Source organism: Vulpes lagopus, chromosome 18 (assembly GCF_018345385.1).
Source record: "Vulpes lagopus strain Blue_001 chromosome 18, ASM1834538v1, whole genome shotgun sequence".
Classification (NCBI taxonomy): domain Eukaryota; kingdom Metazoa; phylum Chordata; class Mammalia; order Carnivora; family Canidae; genus Vulpes; species Vulpes lagopus.
The window spans coordinates 20,484,923-20,501,286 of NC_054841.1; the positions used below are offsets into that span (position 1 = coordinate 20,484,923).

At 49.5% G+C, this 16,364-nt stretch overlaps 1 protein-coding gene across 3 annotated transcripts in view; it reads right to left on the reverse strand.

Moving 5' to 3' along the window:
* Positions 1-1,658: 1,658 nt before the first annotated feature.
* PPP1R16B (protein phosphatase 1 regulatory subunit 16B) overlaps positions 1,659-16,364 on the reverse strand; it is a 94,160-nt gene continuing 79,454 nt past the window's right edge. For 2 of the 3 annotated variants that reach the window (XM_041732548.1, XM_041732549.1), the window contains exons 7-11: positions 13,845-13,970; positions 13,236-13,311; positions 12,406-12,535; positions 12,144-12,312; positions 1,659-6,332 (exon numbers count right to left, since the gene is read on the reverse strand). In XM_041732548.1, coding sequence (XP_041588482.1) covers positions 5,823-6,332; positions 12,144-12,312; positions 12,406-12,535; positions 13,236-13,311; positions 13,845-13,970 — 1,011 coding nt within the window. In that variant the 3' untranslated portion in view covers positions 1,659-5,822. The remainder of the gene's footprint in view (positions 6,333-12,143; positions 12,313-12,405; positions 12,536-13,235; positions 13,312-13,844; positions 13,971-16,364) is intronic. The other variant, XM_041732550.1, reaches the window with a different exon arrangement.

The following is a 16,364-nucleotide window of genomic DNA, read 5'->3' on the forward strand; positions in this document are numbered from 1 at the left end:
AATAAATCAATAAAACCTTAAAAAATATTAACCATCTCAGGGCACCTGGGTAGCTCAGAGGTTGAGCATCTGTCTTTGTCTCAGGTCGGGATCGGGATTGCATCCAGCATCAGGCTCTCCGAGGGTAGCCTGCTTCTCCCTCTGCCTGTGTCTCTGCCTCTCTCTGTGTCTCTCATGAATAAATACAATCTTTTTTTTAAAAAAACAAAAACCTAAAACCGGTTGTCTATACTTGCTGTCTCTAGTTTTTCTCCCATTCTTTCTTGAACTGGTCCAAACAGGCTATGCCTCCACTGCTCAACTGAAATCTCTGGTCAAGATCATCAGCAGTGGGCAGCACCCATGACCCAGCGGTTTAGTGCCGCCTTCAGCCCAGGTGTGATCCTGGGGTCCTGGGATGGAGTCCCATGTCAGGCTCCCTGCATGGAGCCTGCTTCTCCCTCTGCCTATGTCTCTGCCTCTCTCTGTGTGTCTGTCATGAATAAATGAATAAAGTCTTAAAAAAAAAAATCATCAGGAGCTCCACCACAGCACTAAATCCAATAGTCAGTTTTCAGGCTACATTTTGTGTAGATGAGAAAGCAAATGCACAACTGTGACGTGCTTCTCCATCAATGCAAGAGGTTAGCATTATTATTTGGAAACATAAAAAACATATAAACATAAAATTGATGAATGCCCATTGCTACAAAGATACCTCTATTCTTCCCATCCTCTCCCTATCCCCAGCTTATCTGTGAAGTTTATCAAGCCTAAGAGGGCCTTCCATGTGTTCCTGCTCTTGCATCCAATATCCAGACGGATTCAAGAGAACACAGATCTCTATCCTCTTACAAGACACCATCAAACTTCTGCATACAATGAAGACAAGGCCCATGGTCTGGGGCTGTGCAACCACATAGCTTGTCAATGCCTCTATTACCAGAGGTAAAAAGGGAGAATAACCAGAGTCTCACCTGCTGTAGTGTTATAGAAGTGTGAAGCAGTATGCAGTAGTTTACCAGGAGGAAAAGGACTGGGGTGGGGTGGCGGGGAAAAGGACAGGGCAGGTCGGTGTACTCCAAGAACAGAAGAGAGTAGCAGCGCTGCTACATAGAAATATATCACCAAACATTCAAAAGTGTGAAATAGGGACACCTGGGTGGCTCAGTGGTTAAGCTTCTGCCTTCAGCCCAGCACATGATCCTGGAGTCCTGAGATCGAGTCCCACATTGGGTTCCCTGCATGGAGCCTGCTTCCTCCTCTGCTTGTGTCTCTGCCTCTATCTCTCTCTCTCTCTCATGAATAAATAAAATCTTTTTTAAAAAGTGTGAAATAAAAAATAAATAAATATATATATATATATATATATATATATGAGTTATTATGGGGCTCCTTGTTATTCTAAAGGGAACATTGGACAAAGCAAAGGTCATTCCCAACCACCCTTCTTTTCTTGAGTTCCTCAGGTTCACCACCCCCCAGTCCAGAAAGATGTTTCCTCCATCTGAGCCCCCAGAGCTCCCTCTGCTTCAGGGGCCTCCCAGCAGAGGGTTCTGTGGTGGGGACAGGCACCAGGAGCCCTTTGCTGCTCTCTGTCCCAGGGAACACTTCTTTGTGAATTCAGATCAACATAATTCAAGTGAGCTCACAGCAATGACCACAGCCACGCTAGCAGGTGTTATTAAAAGGAATTTAATAATCTTAATTAAAAACTCTCAACAGTGAATTTTGTCACAGGCCTTGGCAGCTGGAAGCAACTCCAGGGGCATGCCCCTTTGGGGCGTGGTCGAGCCACGGTCTTGGATCGAGGCCCACCACTGCCACATGGCAAGGAGCTAACTGGAAGTTACTTCAATACAATATCAAAGATCCGCGAGGATTTTTTTTAAAAAAGTTTTAAATATATTAGACTCTCTTGATTGCCATTTTTACACAAAGCTGCTGATACAGTATACAGAGTTTTAACTTTTTTTTCACATAAAATACATTTTTCTTAAATGTTCTCTGTACATCAGTGGCTTCTGGTCTGGTGAATTATTGCGGAGGGCTGGGGGTCTGCAGACTTTTCCTCAGCGCGCAGAGCCAGGCCCCCGCACTGCGGCACTTGCAATGCCCGTGGGAAGCAGGCCCTCTGGCGAACCGGCCAACAAGAGTCTCCTGTCAAGGAGAGGTCTACAGCCTCTGGCAAAGGGGGTCACTTCTGCAGAGTCAACCACTGACCACATGACCCTGTCCTCTTGTGTGCACTGGGGTGGGGGAGGCTGTCCCCAGGCCACAATAGCAAGAGTTAAATACAGTCCTTCTGGGTATCTTGTAAAAACTGCACTTCTTGAAAGTGCCCCAGTATCCTGCTTTGGGAAAGCAAGTGGGAGAGAGAGGCTCAAGATCAAAAGGCATCTGACATCAATCACCAAAATCTTACTACAAAGCCAGCAAGCTGTGGTGGGGTAGGACAGGGGACACCCCCTTGTTTGTGTCCCTAAGCCCAGTGAAACTGACCAAACAGTGCAGAGCAGTTTAATCACTGCTACATCTTTGATGGATAATTATATCCTGAACTCTTCGGTAGATCTGGGCTTATTCAACTTCCCTGAGCTACTGGCCGGAAACTCACTATCTCAGGATGGCCACCAATTTTCAGTGGTTTGGGGGCACAGAATGGGGGAGCAAAGGCCAGAGCTCACAGTGAGCCACGTGGCACATGCTCTGGAAGTGGCCTCCTTTAATCAGCCAGGAACTGCCACCAGACCTGGTCTCACGGGGAGCTGGGCATCTGGTAGACCTCGCTAGCTTTCTTCCAGCTCCTTGCTCCATACTTCCCAGGAGGAGAGGCAGACACACGAGGAAAGCCTTCAGCGTTAAGGGAGAAGCTACTCGCCTCCCATTAGCCATCAGTGGGGCAGGACAACTCCATGATAAATGAGCAAAAATGAGTTTCACAACCTGAGACACATTTGGCAGCAAATTCCAGACTGTTCTTCTACATACTGACCTCCAACTGCTATTATACAATGCCCCAAAGACACTGGCCTGAAGGCGGCTATATCAGAAAGTTCCAAATAGACTTGCAATGGTGTCTCCCTAGAACTCCAGACCCAGGATCTGCATTTAATGACAAATGTCATCCTGGGTCGGCCATGGCAGTAGCTTCCTTGCCCCAGGGTTTCATTCTCTAGGGAGTCTAGGAGCTAGAAACTGAATTGAAGCAGGACCAGGATGAGGTCACTCTGTCTCAAGTGAATTGAATGGGCCTGCTGATACTGTGGTCCTTAAGGAATGAAAACTGTAAAACCCAGTCTCCTCAGCCTGTCTCATTCCTCCGTTATCCCCAGAACCTAACAGAGTGTCTGATGTGTCTCAGCTACTCAATAAATGACATGAGCAAATAAATGAAACACCGTGACCCCACCTTATTCCTTGGCATCAAGGAGACCCACAGGAAAAGCTCCCCAGGAAGCCCTAATGAGGAATGGCTTACCCCGGCTGCAAATGAGGGCTAAAATGCCCGTGAGTCTGCAGGTGGCTCCTGTCAGGGAATCAGCGGGATTCCAGGCCTTCTAGATGGGAGATGAATGGCCCAGGAGGCAACAAGTGAGGGGAAAGGAAGGAACAGCCAGAAGCGCTCAGAGTGGGTAATACGTGCCTCCAGTCTCCAGCTCCTGAGCACAGCGCCCTCCTAGGAGTGTATGGCTTCCCTTGGCACTCTTCTGCTTACAGCTTATGTTGGCTCAAGAGGAATTCAGGGTCAGTCTAATCTGAACACTATTTTAAAGCCAAAAGTATGTGTGTTCTGGATCACCTCTGCCCTGCTGCAGCTCGAGGCTGACCTGATGGAGAGTCTGTCCCAGACACCAGGAACATGGGAGGCACCATGCCTACCTGTCTGCAGTCTCCTGAGCTGCTCCTTCACCCTCGACCAGATCTGTCCCAGAGCTGGGGCTGGTGCTGTGACCCTCCCTGCACCCAGGAGCCATTGGGTCGACAGTGACTCCACTGAGCCCTCTGCCCTCTGGTCCAGCTGCCCTGCTCCTGGGAAAGCATCAGCCAGGGCCCCTGGGATCCAACTCCCTCTCTGGGCTAGGGGGCCATGGAGGCCACAGAGGGGACTGGAACTGATAAGCAGCAGACCCCATTACTAGAACTGTGGCACAAGGGAGGCTCCTCCGGCCCCCTGGCCCAGGTGCCCCTCAGGGAGAATTTCACATAGGCTCAGAAGGAAGAAGATAAGAGGAAACCCAGAGCTGTCCCCCAAATCCCAGAATCTGGGCCTAGGGGACCATTTCAGAGCTCTAAGGAGGTAGTTTTAGGACAAATAAAAGGCGCACAGAGCAGGGAATAAACCCACTGCTTATTAAGTACACCAGTAGGATTGACTGAGCCTATGGACAGTACCCAACTCATGGGCAGCAATTTCAAGGGGGCTCTTGAGAAATTACAGTAGAGAGGTGGTGGGCAGGGTCTAGGAGACCATTGGGCTGTGCTGAGGCCCAACTACCCCCACCACTGCTCTCCAGAATGTAATGCAGGCTATGGGCCATGGGCACCTTGGATTTGCAGCCGGGGGTGTCACCACTCCCACAGGAGCAGGCTGGGAGCAGTCCCTGGGCCAGGCAGGATCTCACAAGGGCCACCTGGCAAACTTGTCTCCCCAAGCATTCCAGAAAAGGCAAAGCTGGGCCAGGGGTCCCAGGCATTTACACTGGGAGGAGTGGGGGTTCCCAGCAGTCCCTCACCTCCCTGCTCCCTCTGATGGCTTAGGCTGAGGAAGGCTGCTGACAGAGGCTGCACTGAAACCACCTGAACATTCACAAAGATCACCCAGGGCACTTGAAGTAATTAACACCAACTCCCTCCTCTCCTCGTCCTGGAAAGCCCGTCTAACGCAAACTCCTCCCTCAGCTCTGTGCTTCCAACACCAGCCAGTCAACCTAGTGATCATGATGCTCTCCAGGAAAGAAAGCAAGGAAGCATTCAGTCACCTCCCACCTGGTGTTTTGCAGCCTACAAGGATTCTTTTAACAAATGCACTTCAGGACACACTAATTCAATTCCCCCTCCTCTCCAATTTTTGATACTTCCATCCAAACATAAAATGTGATTTGCATTATTCCAGGGATGGAAGAGCCTGATGCTCCCCCCTTGTCCTCCGGGTGGTCACACAGCTAGCTCCCGGCATGGGCCAGGCTGTGGGGAGCAGGCCACTGCCCATCTCATGGACCCATGTGGGTTCATACCTCCCTCTGATCCAAGAGCGGACCTCCTGCTCCTTCCGGATGTGGACGGTGGCCCCAATCCCGGACTCCGAGTAGGATTGTGGGTCTCCGCTCAGCAGGCCCCTTCCCTGCTAAAGCCACGTTGGCAGTGGTGATGAAACTGAGTCAGCCTCCATCCTTTGGAGAAGAGCCCATAAATGATCAGTCCCACCTGCTTCCCATGAGCCCAGCTGGGTCATTCCTACACATGGCTGAGCGTGTGCATGTGTGTGTGCGTGTGTGCGTGTGCACACGCTGATATGTGATATGCGGGTACTGGTCCAGAGAAGCCTTTACCGACAACAGAACTGGAATCCCAGCCCCCCCTCCCAAAATCTGACAGCAGGGTGAGTCAGGAAGCCACTATGGGCCTTGTTTCTGATGGCAGACAATGCAGCAAGAAGCAGAACCGCGGGAAGTGGCGATGCTACGGGCCGCTGGCTGAGAGGTGGGGTCAGCGTTCCTCTGGAAAGCAGAGCCCACCTCCCCACAAGCTGCCCTCTGATGTCTCCCCAGCTGGGGCTGCTGGGTGGGCCTGGATTCCAGAGACCCTCCCCCGAAGCATCTCTCTCCTCCGTCGCACAGAGACTAGGAGATGCGGCAGCAACCATGGACTTTCTCCTCCATCTCCTCCATGGGGGCCTTGAACTTCAGGAGCGGGGGGTCTCCGCTGGTGACCGTGTAATATACCGACGTTCCGTTGCTGCTGTACGGGGAAGTTCTGCCTCCGATCAAGGGGGCCTTGCCTTCGCTGCTGCTCTCGCCCGTCCTGGCCATGCTGCTGCCCAGGTGGGTGCTCAGGAACGGGTGGCTGAGCAGCTTGGCCGCAGCCCGCTGCCGCTTCAGCTCCAGAAGCGTCTGGGGGCTCTGTTCCTTGTAGCCACTCCAGGGAGGGGTGGCATCGGCCACGCCGGGGCTGCCATAGGCCATGTTGTAGTCAGGCACCTCGTGCACTTTCCAGACGTCCCCGTTGGACAGCGCATACTGGTAGGTGCTGACCGGAGCCCGGAGGCCGTTCTCAACAGGCCCATCCATTTCACTTCGTGGGATCTTGGTGGAAAACTCAGAGAGCAGCACGGGCTTCTCCAGCCGGGGGTTCTGAGGGGGAGAAGGACAACATTACCAGCCGGTTAGAGGACCTGAACCCACTCCCACTTGCATCTCTGCTGAGGGCATTCTTGTCTGGACCTGTCCTACCTCTCTTTGCCCAACTGGGCTGACTGGACCTCCATTCTGCTTCAGGGACTCGCCAATCTATGTGTGCTGGTAAAGCAGACTGATCCCCATCCTTGCTGCAGGGGCTGGACCATGACCCCCAGAACTAGCCAGTCTACATGCTCACTGCAGGAATTGGTTCTTCCTTTTTTTTTTTTTAAGACTTTATTTATTCATGAGAGACACAGAGAGAGAGAGTCAGAGACAGAGGCAGAGGAGAAGCAGGCTCCATGCAGGGAGCCCGATGTGGGACTCGATCCCAGGATCCCGGGATCACAACCTGAGCCAAAGACAGATGCTCAAACACTAAGCCACCTAGTAGCCCAGGAATTGGTTCTTGACTGAAAGTGATTCCATGAAACTCCACCCTGGAACTTGGCCAGAACAATCGAGAAAGAGAAGTTCTGTCTGTGCAGAGCTGGAGGGTGGTGAGAATGATGGAAGTGGGAGGCTGGGGAGACTGCATGTCAAAGGGTCTGCCTGACAGTGATGTTGACGTGAAGGGGAACCCAAGGGGTGCACTCGGAGCCCCAGGATCCAGCTGGTCCCAGACTCTGTAGCTACATGAGCCGAAAAAATCCTGTTTTGTGTCAACCAATTTTAGCTGAGTTTTTGGTCACTTGCAATCTTTCCTCTGTACTTCTGGCAAATACCCACTCCAAACAGCAGAGATTCTAACCCAGAAATCCCTGGATAACGAGAGCTTCCACAGACTAGAAACTAAAAGGTAGCTACATGTGGTGATCACAAAAATGTAAAGCACAGTAAAACTCACCATAAATGAAGTCAAAGACACATTTTAAAAACTACAACATATGTGACAGAAAAGGGACTAATTTCCCAAGTAAACAAGAACTCTTAAGAGTCCGTTTCAAAAAGCCCAACTCCGCAAGAGAAAAAAAAACAACAAAAGACACTGATGTGCAGCTCAGAGCAATGATAATAATAATAATGTTATTATTATTAAACATGCTATTATGTTTATAGCATATAAACACGGGAGAAAATATTCAACCTCACTCATAATTAATTACATAAAAATTAAAGCAACAAAATCTTTTTACCTACCACATTGACAAATATTTTAAAAATGTGTTATGACTCAGTGTCGCCAAGAGTGTAGGAAAACAGGCAGGTACCAAAATTGCCACAATCTCTCTGGAGGAGAGTATCACATCATCCTCCACCACCCCCCCCTAAAATTCATTTTTAAGGAAGAATGTATACCTTGCACCAGCAAGCCAATTTCTAGTACTTCATTTCAGAGATATATGTTCCCTTAGGGGAGAAAAGCCTGAAAGTCACCATTAGGCAGGTGGTAAATTATGGCAAGTACTTGTCCTAGAATGTTCTGCATCTGGGAAAAAGAATGAAGGCAATCTTCCTGTGCTGATTCATGATTCCAAGAATCTCCATTTCTTGGAAAGATCTCCAAGAAATCTACAATTGGGCTAGAACATGGTAAGGTGAGGGGCACTTTCCATAGCAAGCTTCCTTTTATGTATGCATATTCTTTCTGTTTTTAAATGGCTCCTTTGAGCTATTCAGGCAGAGCCATGATGCCACATTTGGGGCATCTTTTTTTCAGTTTGAATTTTTGTTATCTATTTTCTTTACTTCCAGAATGGCCCTAGAAAAGACCATTCTTCATTGTCTAAATCAGTGCTTCTCTAACTCAATGTGGATATGAGTCACCTGTGGCTCTTGTTAAAATGCACATGCTGAATCACCAGGTCTGGGTTGGGACTTGAATTTCAGAGTTTCTAACAATCTCCGGACGATGATTTGACTAGCAGGGATCTAGGACACTGGTTCTCAGTTTTGGATGCACATTAGAATCACCATGGGGAGTTAGAAACACATATATAATGACAATCTGGAAAGGGTATGTTGTGTGATTCCCACTCTATGACACCTGGAAAATGCAAAAACCATGGAGACAGTAAAAAGATCACTAGTTGTAGGGGACTCAGGGGAGGGAGGGAGGGATAGCGAGAGTGAAAGTATTCTGTATGAAACTTTAACGATAGATGTATGACATTACACATTCGTCAACATCCACAGAATGTGTAACACCAAGGGTAAACCCTAACATAAGCTATGGACTTCACTTAATAATCATGTATCAATATTGTTCATCAATGATAATATACCTACTACACTAATGCAAGATGTTAATACCAGTGGAAATCAGGGGACATGATGATAGGGCGCTGTGGAAACTGTATGTACTTCATACATATTTTCTATAAACTACAACTGCTCCAAAAAATCAAGTCTATAATTTTTTTTAAAATACATAAATACAATACCTGGGCCTCAAGCACAAAGATTCAGATGTCATTAGTCTGGGTAGCAACCAAGACATCAGAATTTTTTAAAAAACAAAAACAAAAACACCTCCCCAGGTATGTTTCTTGCACAGTTAAGTTTGTGAACCACTGGTTTAAGAGATCAGGCTATTGGGATCATTCCTGAGCTTTGTACCATACCAGGGAGTCAGCTCTGCCAAAACAGGTACAGGGCTGAACAAAACAGCCCTGTCAGCTAACCGGATAGAGTCTTGGCAGAAACCTGACTTGCGGGTCAGACTGAGCACACTCCCTTAGATGCGTGGTTTTCAAATTCTTGTGTGCATCCGAATCCCCTGGAGGGTTAGTTAAAACACAAGATGCTGGTTAAACCCAGAGCCCAGAGTTTATGATTCAGTACATCTGGGATAGGGCCAGAGAATTCACATTTCTTACAAGTTCCCGGGTGCTGCTGCTACTGCTGTTCCAGGGACCACACTTTGAGAATGTCTACCTTAGGGCGGCTCTGGTGGCACAGCGGTTTAGCGCCGCCTGCAGCCCAGGGCATGATCCTGGAGGTCCAGGATAGAGTCCCATGTCGGGCTCCCTGCATGGAGCCCGCTTCTCCTTCTGCCTATCTCTCTGCCTGTCTCTCTCTCTCTCTCTCTGAATGAATGAATGAATGAATGAATGAATAAATAAATAAATAAATAAATAAATCTTAAAAAAAAAAAAAAAAGAGAATGTCTACCCTAGAGACTATCACAGCCTTGCCAATACCTAAGGCCTAGAAAGGGGTAAGTAGGAAAAAGGAAGGCGCACCAAGCCTTGTAGCTGTTCCTTGCAATCTCCTTGGTTTCTCCCAGGACCAGACCAGGATCTGGGGCTCTGGTCCCTGACAGTTGCCCTTGTGGTTGGACTGAACGACTGGGTGACTGGCCTGAAGCTCAGAGCCCCTTCTTTCTTCTTTGCTTTGCAGAGTAACCCCTCTGTTTGCCTTCTACCTAACCCCCAAGCAAACCACAGCCTTGCTGAGGAAGCCATAGAAGTTAACAACAAACTCAGGCCTCTGCTTCCCACCCCATCCCCTGCAGGGCTAATGATTTATGCGGCTTCCATGCCAACGAGCACTTCTGGCAGAGTCCTGGGCCTGTGAGATCTGAACAAACACAGGGGCAGGTGTGGAGGAGGAGCTGCTTCTGTGCGGATGTCTTTAAGAATCTCAGTCTCTCCCACAGATCACTAAGGAAAAGAGAAAAAACCCAACCGCAAGGGGCAAAAGAACAAACACTGCACATAAGAAGATAAGCAGACGGCCAATAAGTACATGAAAATGCGTTCGATGTCGTCCACCAGATACAGATTTAAAATGTGAGCTAGCACAGCAAGCCTGCCAGGATGGCTCAGATGAACAGGGATGAGTGCACACTGAGGGTCGGCAGGAGGAGCTCAAATAGGATTTAGTGGGAGAGCAGAGAGAGTACAGTCACCCTGGAAAATAGCTTGGCAGTATCTCTAGTAGCCTCCCCATGACTCATTCTGCATTCCTGAGTATGCAATCCTACAGAAAATAGGGCTTATGCCCACTGAAAAATATGGATAAGAATGTTTTGAGCAGCTTTATTCAAAATAGCCCCGAATTTGGAACAACCCAAATGTCCAGCAAGATGGACATGAACATCTACAATTAAACAACAGAACTAAACACAGTTAAACAACAGAACTCTCCAGAGCAATGAAAAGCAATGAACTACTGCTAGGGGTCTGCATAGTGGGGAAGGCAGTCAGCTACAAAAGACCTCACACCACCTGGGTCCATTCACATGCAGGTGCCTTGGGAACCCCTTTCCTGCTCAAAGGTAAACAGTGGCTACCATTGGGGTGGGAAGACACCCCCCCCATAGAGAACGTGGGTGCTTTCTGGGGGGATGGAAGTGCTCTACACATTCACCAGAGGCCACCCATTTATAAAAAGTTCACTGAAAAATCCATGCAAGATTTGTGTGCTGTCCCTAAATTCAGTGCGCTCACAAAGAGAAGATAAATAAAGCATGGCTGGAAGACATTTGAAATGTGATGTGATTTCAGTCCACAGCGCTCTTTTCTCCCCAAACCCCCGAGCTCAGGGACCAGGAAGAACAAAGCCTCCAAGGGGCCGGCTCCATCCCCAGCCAGAGCTTTGATTGGATTCCCTTGGGTGGGCACCTTCCCGGGCTGGTGACAAGCCTGCAGGTGACCTCTCTGTCCCAGCTGGGGAGCAGGGTCCCGCTGAGACACGCGGGTGCGCTGGGCTAGTCTGTGTGCATCCCGCCAGAGCAGTACTCTCTAGAAATGTTGTCAGCTGCTCATGGTTGGTGGCAGTTCCAAAAAGGCAGAGCACTGCTGGGATGGTCAGCCTCATCCTTTTCATCCCCAGCAATTTTGCTCTGGCCACAAACCGGCTGGCCCCTAAGCCTCAAGACAGCAGCCACGCACGAAACCTGAGTGTGCCGATACCAAGTCAAATAGCACCCTCCCCAAATTCACGGCCACCCCACACCTCCAAATGTGACGTTTGTTGGAGGCAGGGTCTTTGCAGATGTAATACATTGAGATCAAGTCATACTGGATTAGGGTGGGCCCTAATCCAGTGACCACTGTCTTTCTAAGAAGAGAAAACAGAGACACAGACACAAGGAAGAAAGCCATGTGGTGATGGAAGCAGAGACTGGAGTCACGTGAGCAAAAGCCAGGGAATGCCTGAGTCATGGGAACTGGGAGAGATGCCTGGCACAGATTCTCTTTCAGAGCCCCCAGAAGAAAGCAACCCTGGTGACACGTTGATTTTAGACTTCTGGCCTCCAGAACTCCAGAACTTCTGTTCTGAGCCACTGAGTTTGTGGTAATGCGATACAGTGGTCTTCGGAAACCAACACGGCATCCCCATAAGAAAGCAGTCCAAGGCCCAGACCACTGGCTACCACTGGACCCGGCTTCTTAGAGCCCCTATCAATACCCTACTCCGTTTTTCAAAAAGTTTCTTCCAACCAGATGTACACAATTCTCAACGTCATGTTCTGTTCCCCACCTCCCTCAAAAAAAAGTTCAGTGCCTTTAGTGCCCAGGGTGGCTGCTGTACTGAACCTCTCTTCTGGGAAGCCCAGAACCAGATTTGGCAGTTACTTCCTGTCCGTTATGAGACCATATGGGATGCCAAAGCTCCCATCTCTGACTCCCACACCCCCAGGACTGCCTCATTAACCATGGGAGCCACCAGCATCAACGAAGATCCAGCTGGTGTAAGGGCGCTGCCTAGCTACCCGCCCTCTGAAGGCTCCGAGATGAAGAGGTCAAGACCAGGCAGGGGCCATGTCCTCCTCCCAAGTCATCAGCTGGCACTGAGGCAGGGCGCCAAGCCACTCACTGGGTCCTTATTCTCTTGGTCTGTCCTGGGCTCCCTGACATCTCCGTTGTAGGTGGAGGTCCGCTGGTCCTCTGCGGTGCTCCGCTGCTGCCACAGGATGGCCTCTCCCTCATACTCTTTCCTGTACAGGTTGGTCCTGTCCGACAGGCTGGCTCGACGCACCACCTTCCTGAGGGGAGAGAGGAGGTGCTGGAGGGCTGTGCCCATGGGACCACAGGTAGGAGCACCCCGCGGGGACCACGGCCGGCCTGCCCTGACTCACCCACGGCTCCCCGCACTAGACGTCCTCCGGCTCAAGGATGACTTGTGTCTCAGCTGCGATTTCATGATCACGTCATGCTTGTGTTTGAGCTCCAACAGCAAGACTTTGAACTCCTCCTCCTCACACAGGTCTGAAGGGGTAGAGGAGAGTGTTGTGGGGAGCACTGCAGGGCCAGGTGCCCCCAAGGGCCCTCCAGGCTACAGGGGCTACCACCCCCACGCATTGAAAACTCCCAGCATCTTTTGGGGACATCCAAGGAGGGCAGTAAACAATGCCGGCCTCACTTTCTGGGCCACCCCAATCCTTAGAGAATAAGAACAGGAAGCCTGGAGTCTATACAGTCACAGCTCCTAAGGCTCTCAGCTATGACAAAAAGATCCATCCACCTCCAGTAGTTTCTAATGGGAGTCAGTGATGTAAGAAGTATCAAAAGAAACAAGCAGGTGCTCTGTGTCACTCAAGCCAAAACTTCCAAATATATTTCAAATCATATATACCTACCCACTCAATCCATCCAATCCCTCCAGTCATCTATCCACCTACTCACTGACCCAACCATCCATCCATAGACTCATCCCCTATCCTCCCCCATTCACTGATCCATCCATCTACTCATCCATACATTTATCTATCCATCCATCCAGCTGTCCATCTGTACGTTAATCTACCCTTCATTAATTTATTCATTCATCCTTTGACCCATCCACACACCAATCTACCATCTGGCCAACTATATGTAGTTGTTTATCCAACTGTTTATCCAATTATCACACTATTCATCAAATAATTAATGAGTACCTATGTATAACTAGGTTTGATGCTGGACTTACCTATTGGCATCTCATCCATGGATGTCCTAGCACTGAGACTGGCCCCGTGGGACACCAATAGCTCTGCCATCTGCATCTGCAACAACAGGAAGAAGCCCACAGTCCCCCTGGGCTCAAAAAGCCTAGGAGGTAGAGAGAGTGCCCAAGGTTTCTCGGCATATGGCATAAAGAATGATGAGGCAAAGCCAGTTCCCAAGGAAGGCTCTGCACCCTGGAGCCAGGAATACTGGCAACACAATGGACTTGACACCTCCTCCAGCATGCCTGGATCATGCCAAGGGATAGTAGAAGGAGTCAGCTGTAAATCTAGAGCTGCCAGGTATCTAAGAAGGGGCTAAAAAAGCTGCAATCAGACTTTTATATCTGGGGAATGAAGGGATAAACTATGCATATCAGGAATGTGCAGAATTTTCTAATTTGGTAAATGTGATTATTATCTTCTTAGGATACAACTTCTTAAATGTTTTTATAAACTTTCTAGGTCTTTTACGGTCCCACAAACTAACTGTAGTGCACACCTTAAGTGGATCTTGTGAACCAACTGCCAGCCCAAAGCACAGTGGGTGGATCCCACCTGCCCACCCTCACCACCCCACTGCTGAGAGTTACCTGTCCCCAGAAGGCAGCCGCATGCAGAGGCTCCCAGCCATCCCAGTCCTTCACGTCCACGCGTACCCCGTGGTCCAGGAGGAGCTCAGCTGCCCGCAGGTATCCATTGGCTCCAGCTATGTGCAGCTGAAGGACAGAGGGAAACTGAGCATTCCCTATGGGCACCAGTCCCACTTCTGGAAGTGGGACAGCCATCTTCCCAACGCAAATCCCAGCTCATTCCCGGGGATAGGAGAATGGGATAAAATGAGGGAGAAATTCAGCCACGTTGCAAAGTATTATTAAGGCCACTCTTCATCCTGTGGTTGGCCTGAGAGCCCCTGTGGCTAAAGCAACGGCATTTACTGAGTCCCTACTGTGTGCTGAGCTCTGAGGAAGGGGATTCAGAGGCCCGATGTGGTGGTTTTAAAATGTCTACAAATTCTTTGACATACTTCCCTTAAAGATGAAGTTTAATTCCTCTTGCCTTGAGTGTGGGCCAGAACAAGTGACTCAGTTCTAACAAGTAGGACATTGTGAAGTGGTGGTGTATGATTTCTGAGGTGAAGTCATTAGAGGTATCACTGCTTCTAACTTATGCTCTCTTGGATCAATCACTCTAGAATAAAGTGGCTGTCGTGTAGTACAGACCCTTCAGCAGCTCTAAGGAGAGCCCGTAAGGAGATGAAACACTGAGGCCTCCTGCCGATAGCCAGCACTAACTGGCCAGCCATGTGAGAGCACCATTTTGGAAGTGGGTCTTCCAGTCTTGGTCAAGTCTTCAGATGTCTGCAGCCTCATGAGAGACCCCAAGCCAGAGCCACCCAGCTAAGCTGTTCTCAATTCCCTAACCACAGAAAACCAGGTGAGATAATAAATAATTATTATTGCTTCAAGAGGCTAAGTTTGGGGTCATTCATTACACAATTGGCAACCAGTACCTCCAATAAAAGAAAGTCTCATGTTGAGGCCACAACTCCTCTACCTGAAACCATTCCAGGCCTCTGGTGATGGGACCCCACCCTGCGGACCTCACTTGTCCCATCTGCTTGATCTCCAGGAAGTCCACAAAGCATTTAGCACATGACAGACCCTCAGTTGGTGATCAACATTCTCAGAGAGTCGTGAGTGATGACAAGGTACACCATGGGACCATGTGAAGGAGTAAGGAGTAAGGAGTAAGGAGACAAGGTAAAGAGAAACCAACTGCCCAGCCGAGGTGGGAAGCAGAGGTGAGAGCCCACGGAGGCCAGCAGAAGGCTGGCTGGGAGGAAACCAGAGAGCTCTGGCGGGGGGGGGGGGGGGGGGTTGAGGTCAGGGGCAACCAAGCTCCAGGCAGTGGGACAGAGAAAGCATGGCCTCAAGACACAGCCTTGATGGTCAGATGCTGGCTTGTTCTAGGCTAAAGTTGCTATAAGGTCCTGGCAAACAGAGGTTTCCCCTTTATTTTTCAATTTGCAGAATAAGCCTGGGGTGTGATCTGGTTCAGGCATCCATGAAAATTAAAATAATCTCTGATTTATAAATGTGTGATGTTTTTCAATTGTGGAGGATGACACCTGGCAGGGCCAGCCAGACATTACAAACTGTACGGCCTCATACTTGGCTGGGAATAAAAAGGCATGACTGGGACAGTGATTTCATTAATAATAATAATGTGAATCACTAATATCTCCTGAGAATTTAGAGAATCCATACCAAGCACCTACATGCAAAATCTCATTCATTCCTCCATTCAGTGAGGAAGGGACTATTAGTATTCCCACTCTACTTGGATGACCTGAGACTTCATATGGGCCTGGCCCATGTGATATAGGCCACCCTGTGGCCAGCCTCAGTCCAAGAGGGCCAGCCATGTGTCTGGAGGGCCCAGACACAGACCTAAAGGAGCTCCAGCCAGGGTGGGCCATGCCCAGGGACAGCCAGGCTTTGCCCTCATACTACAGTGTTCAGTATCACTACGTGACCCTATCTTTGGGTGCTGGGCTCAGCAGGGACCCAGTTAATAGAAAAGGGCATAAGACAGAGGATGGAGCTCAGAAACCAGATAGTCTGAGAAGCCCAGTTATGACACCTGGGCCACCAGATCAGGCCCCAGGGGCCATGAGGGATCTTCGTACTGCTGAACCCTACCAGGTAAGCTCAAGATTCTGAGACTCAAAAGTGCTCATGACTAGCATGGACCCCAAGCCTAGGCCAGGGCCCAGCCATTGGTGGGAAGATGGGGGTGCAGTACATGGGCCTTTGAAGCCCATGTTCCTGTTTTCAGTTTAGAGCATCAGAAGCAGACCCACCTCAATAACTGGGCTGCATTGTGCTATGAGAGTCTACTAAGAGAGGTCAAAGTTTCCCATCCCTGACACTTGAGCTGAAAGGATGAGTGGAGCCAATCGGGCAGACCTGAGAGAGAAGAGGGTTCCATTGTTCTCTATCTCCAGGGTCTAGGGAAGCATGTGGCACACAGGTGTGTGTGTGACTGGATGGATGAATGAACCGATGGATGGATGGATGCATGACTGGCAGTGTCTGGACTCGGGCATC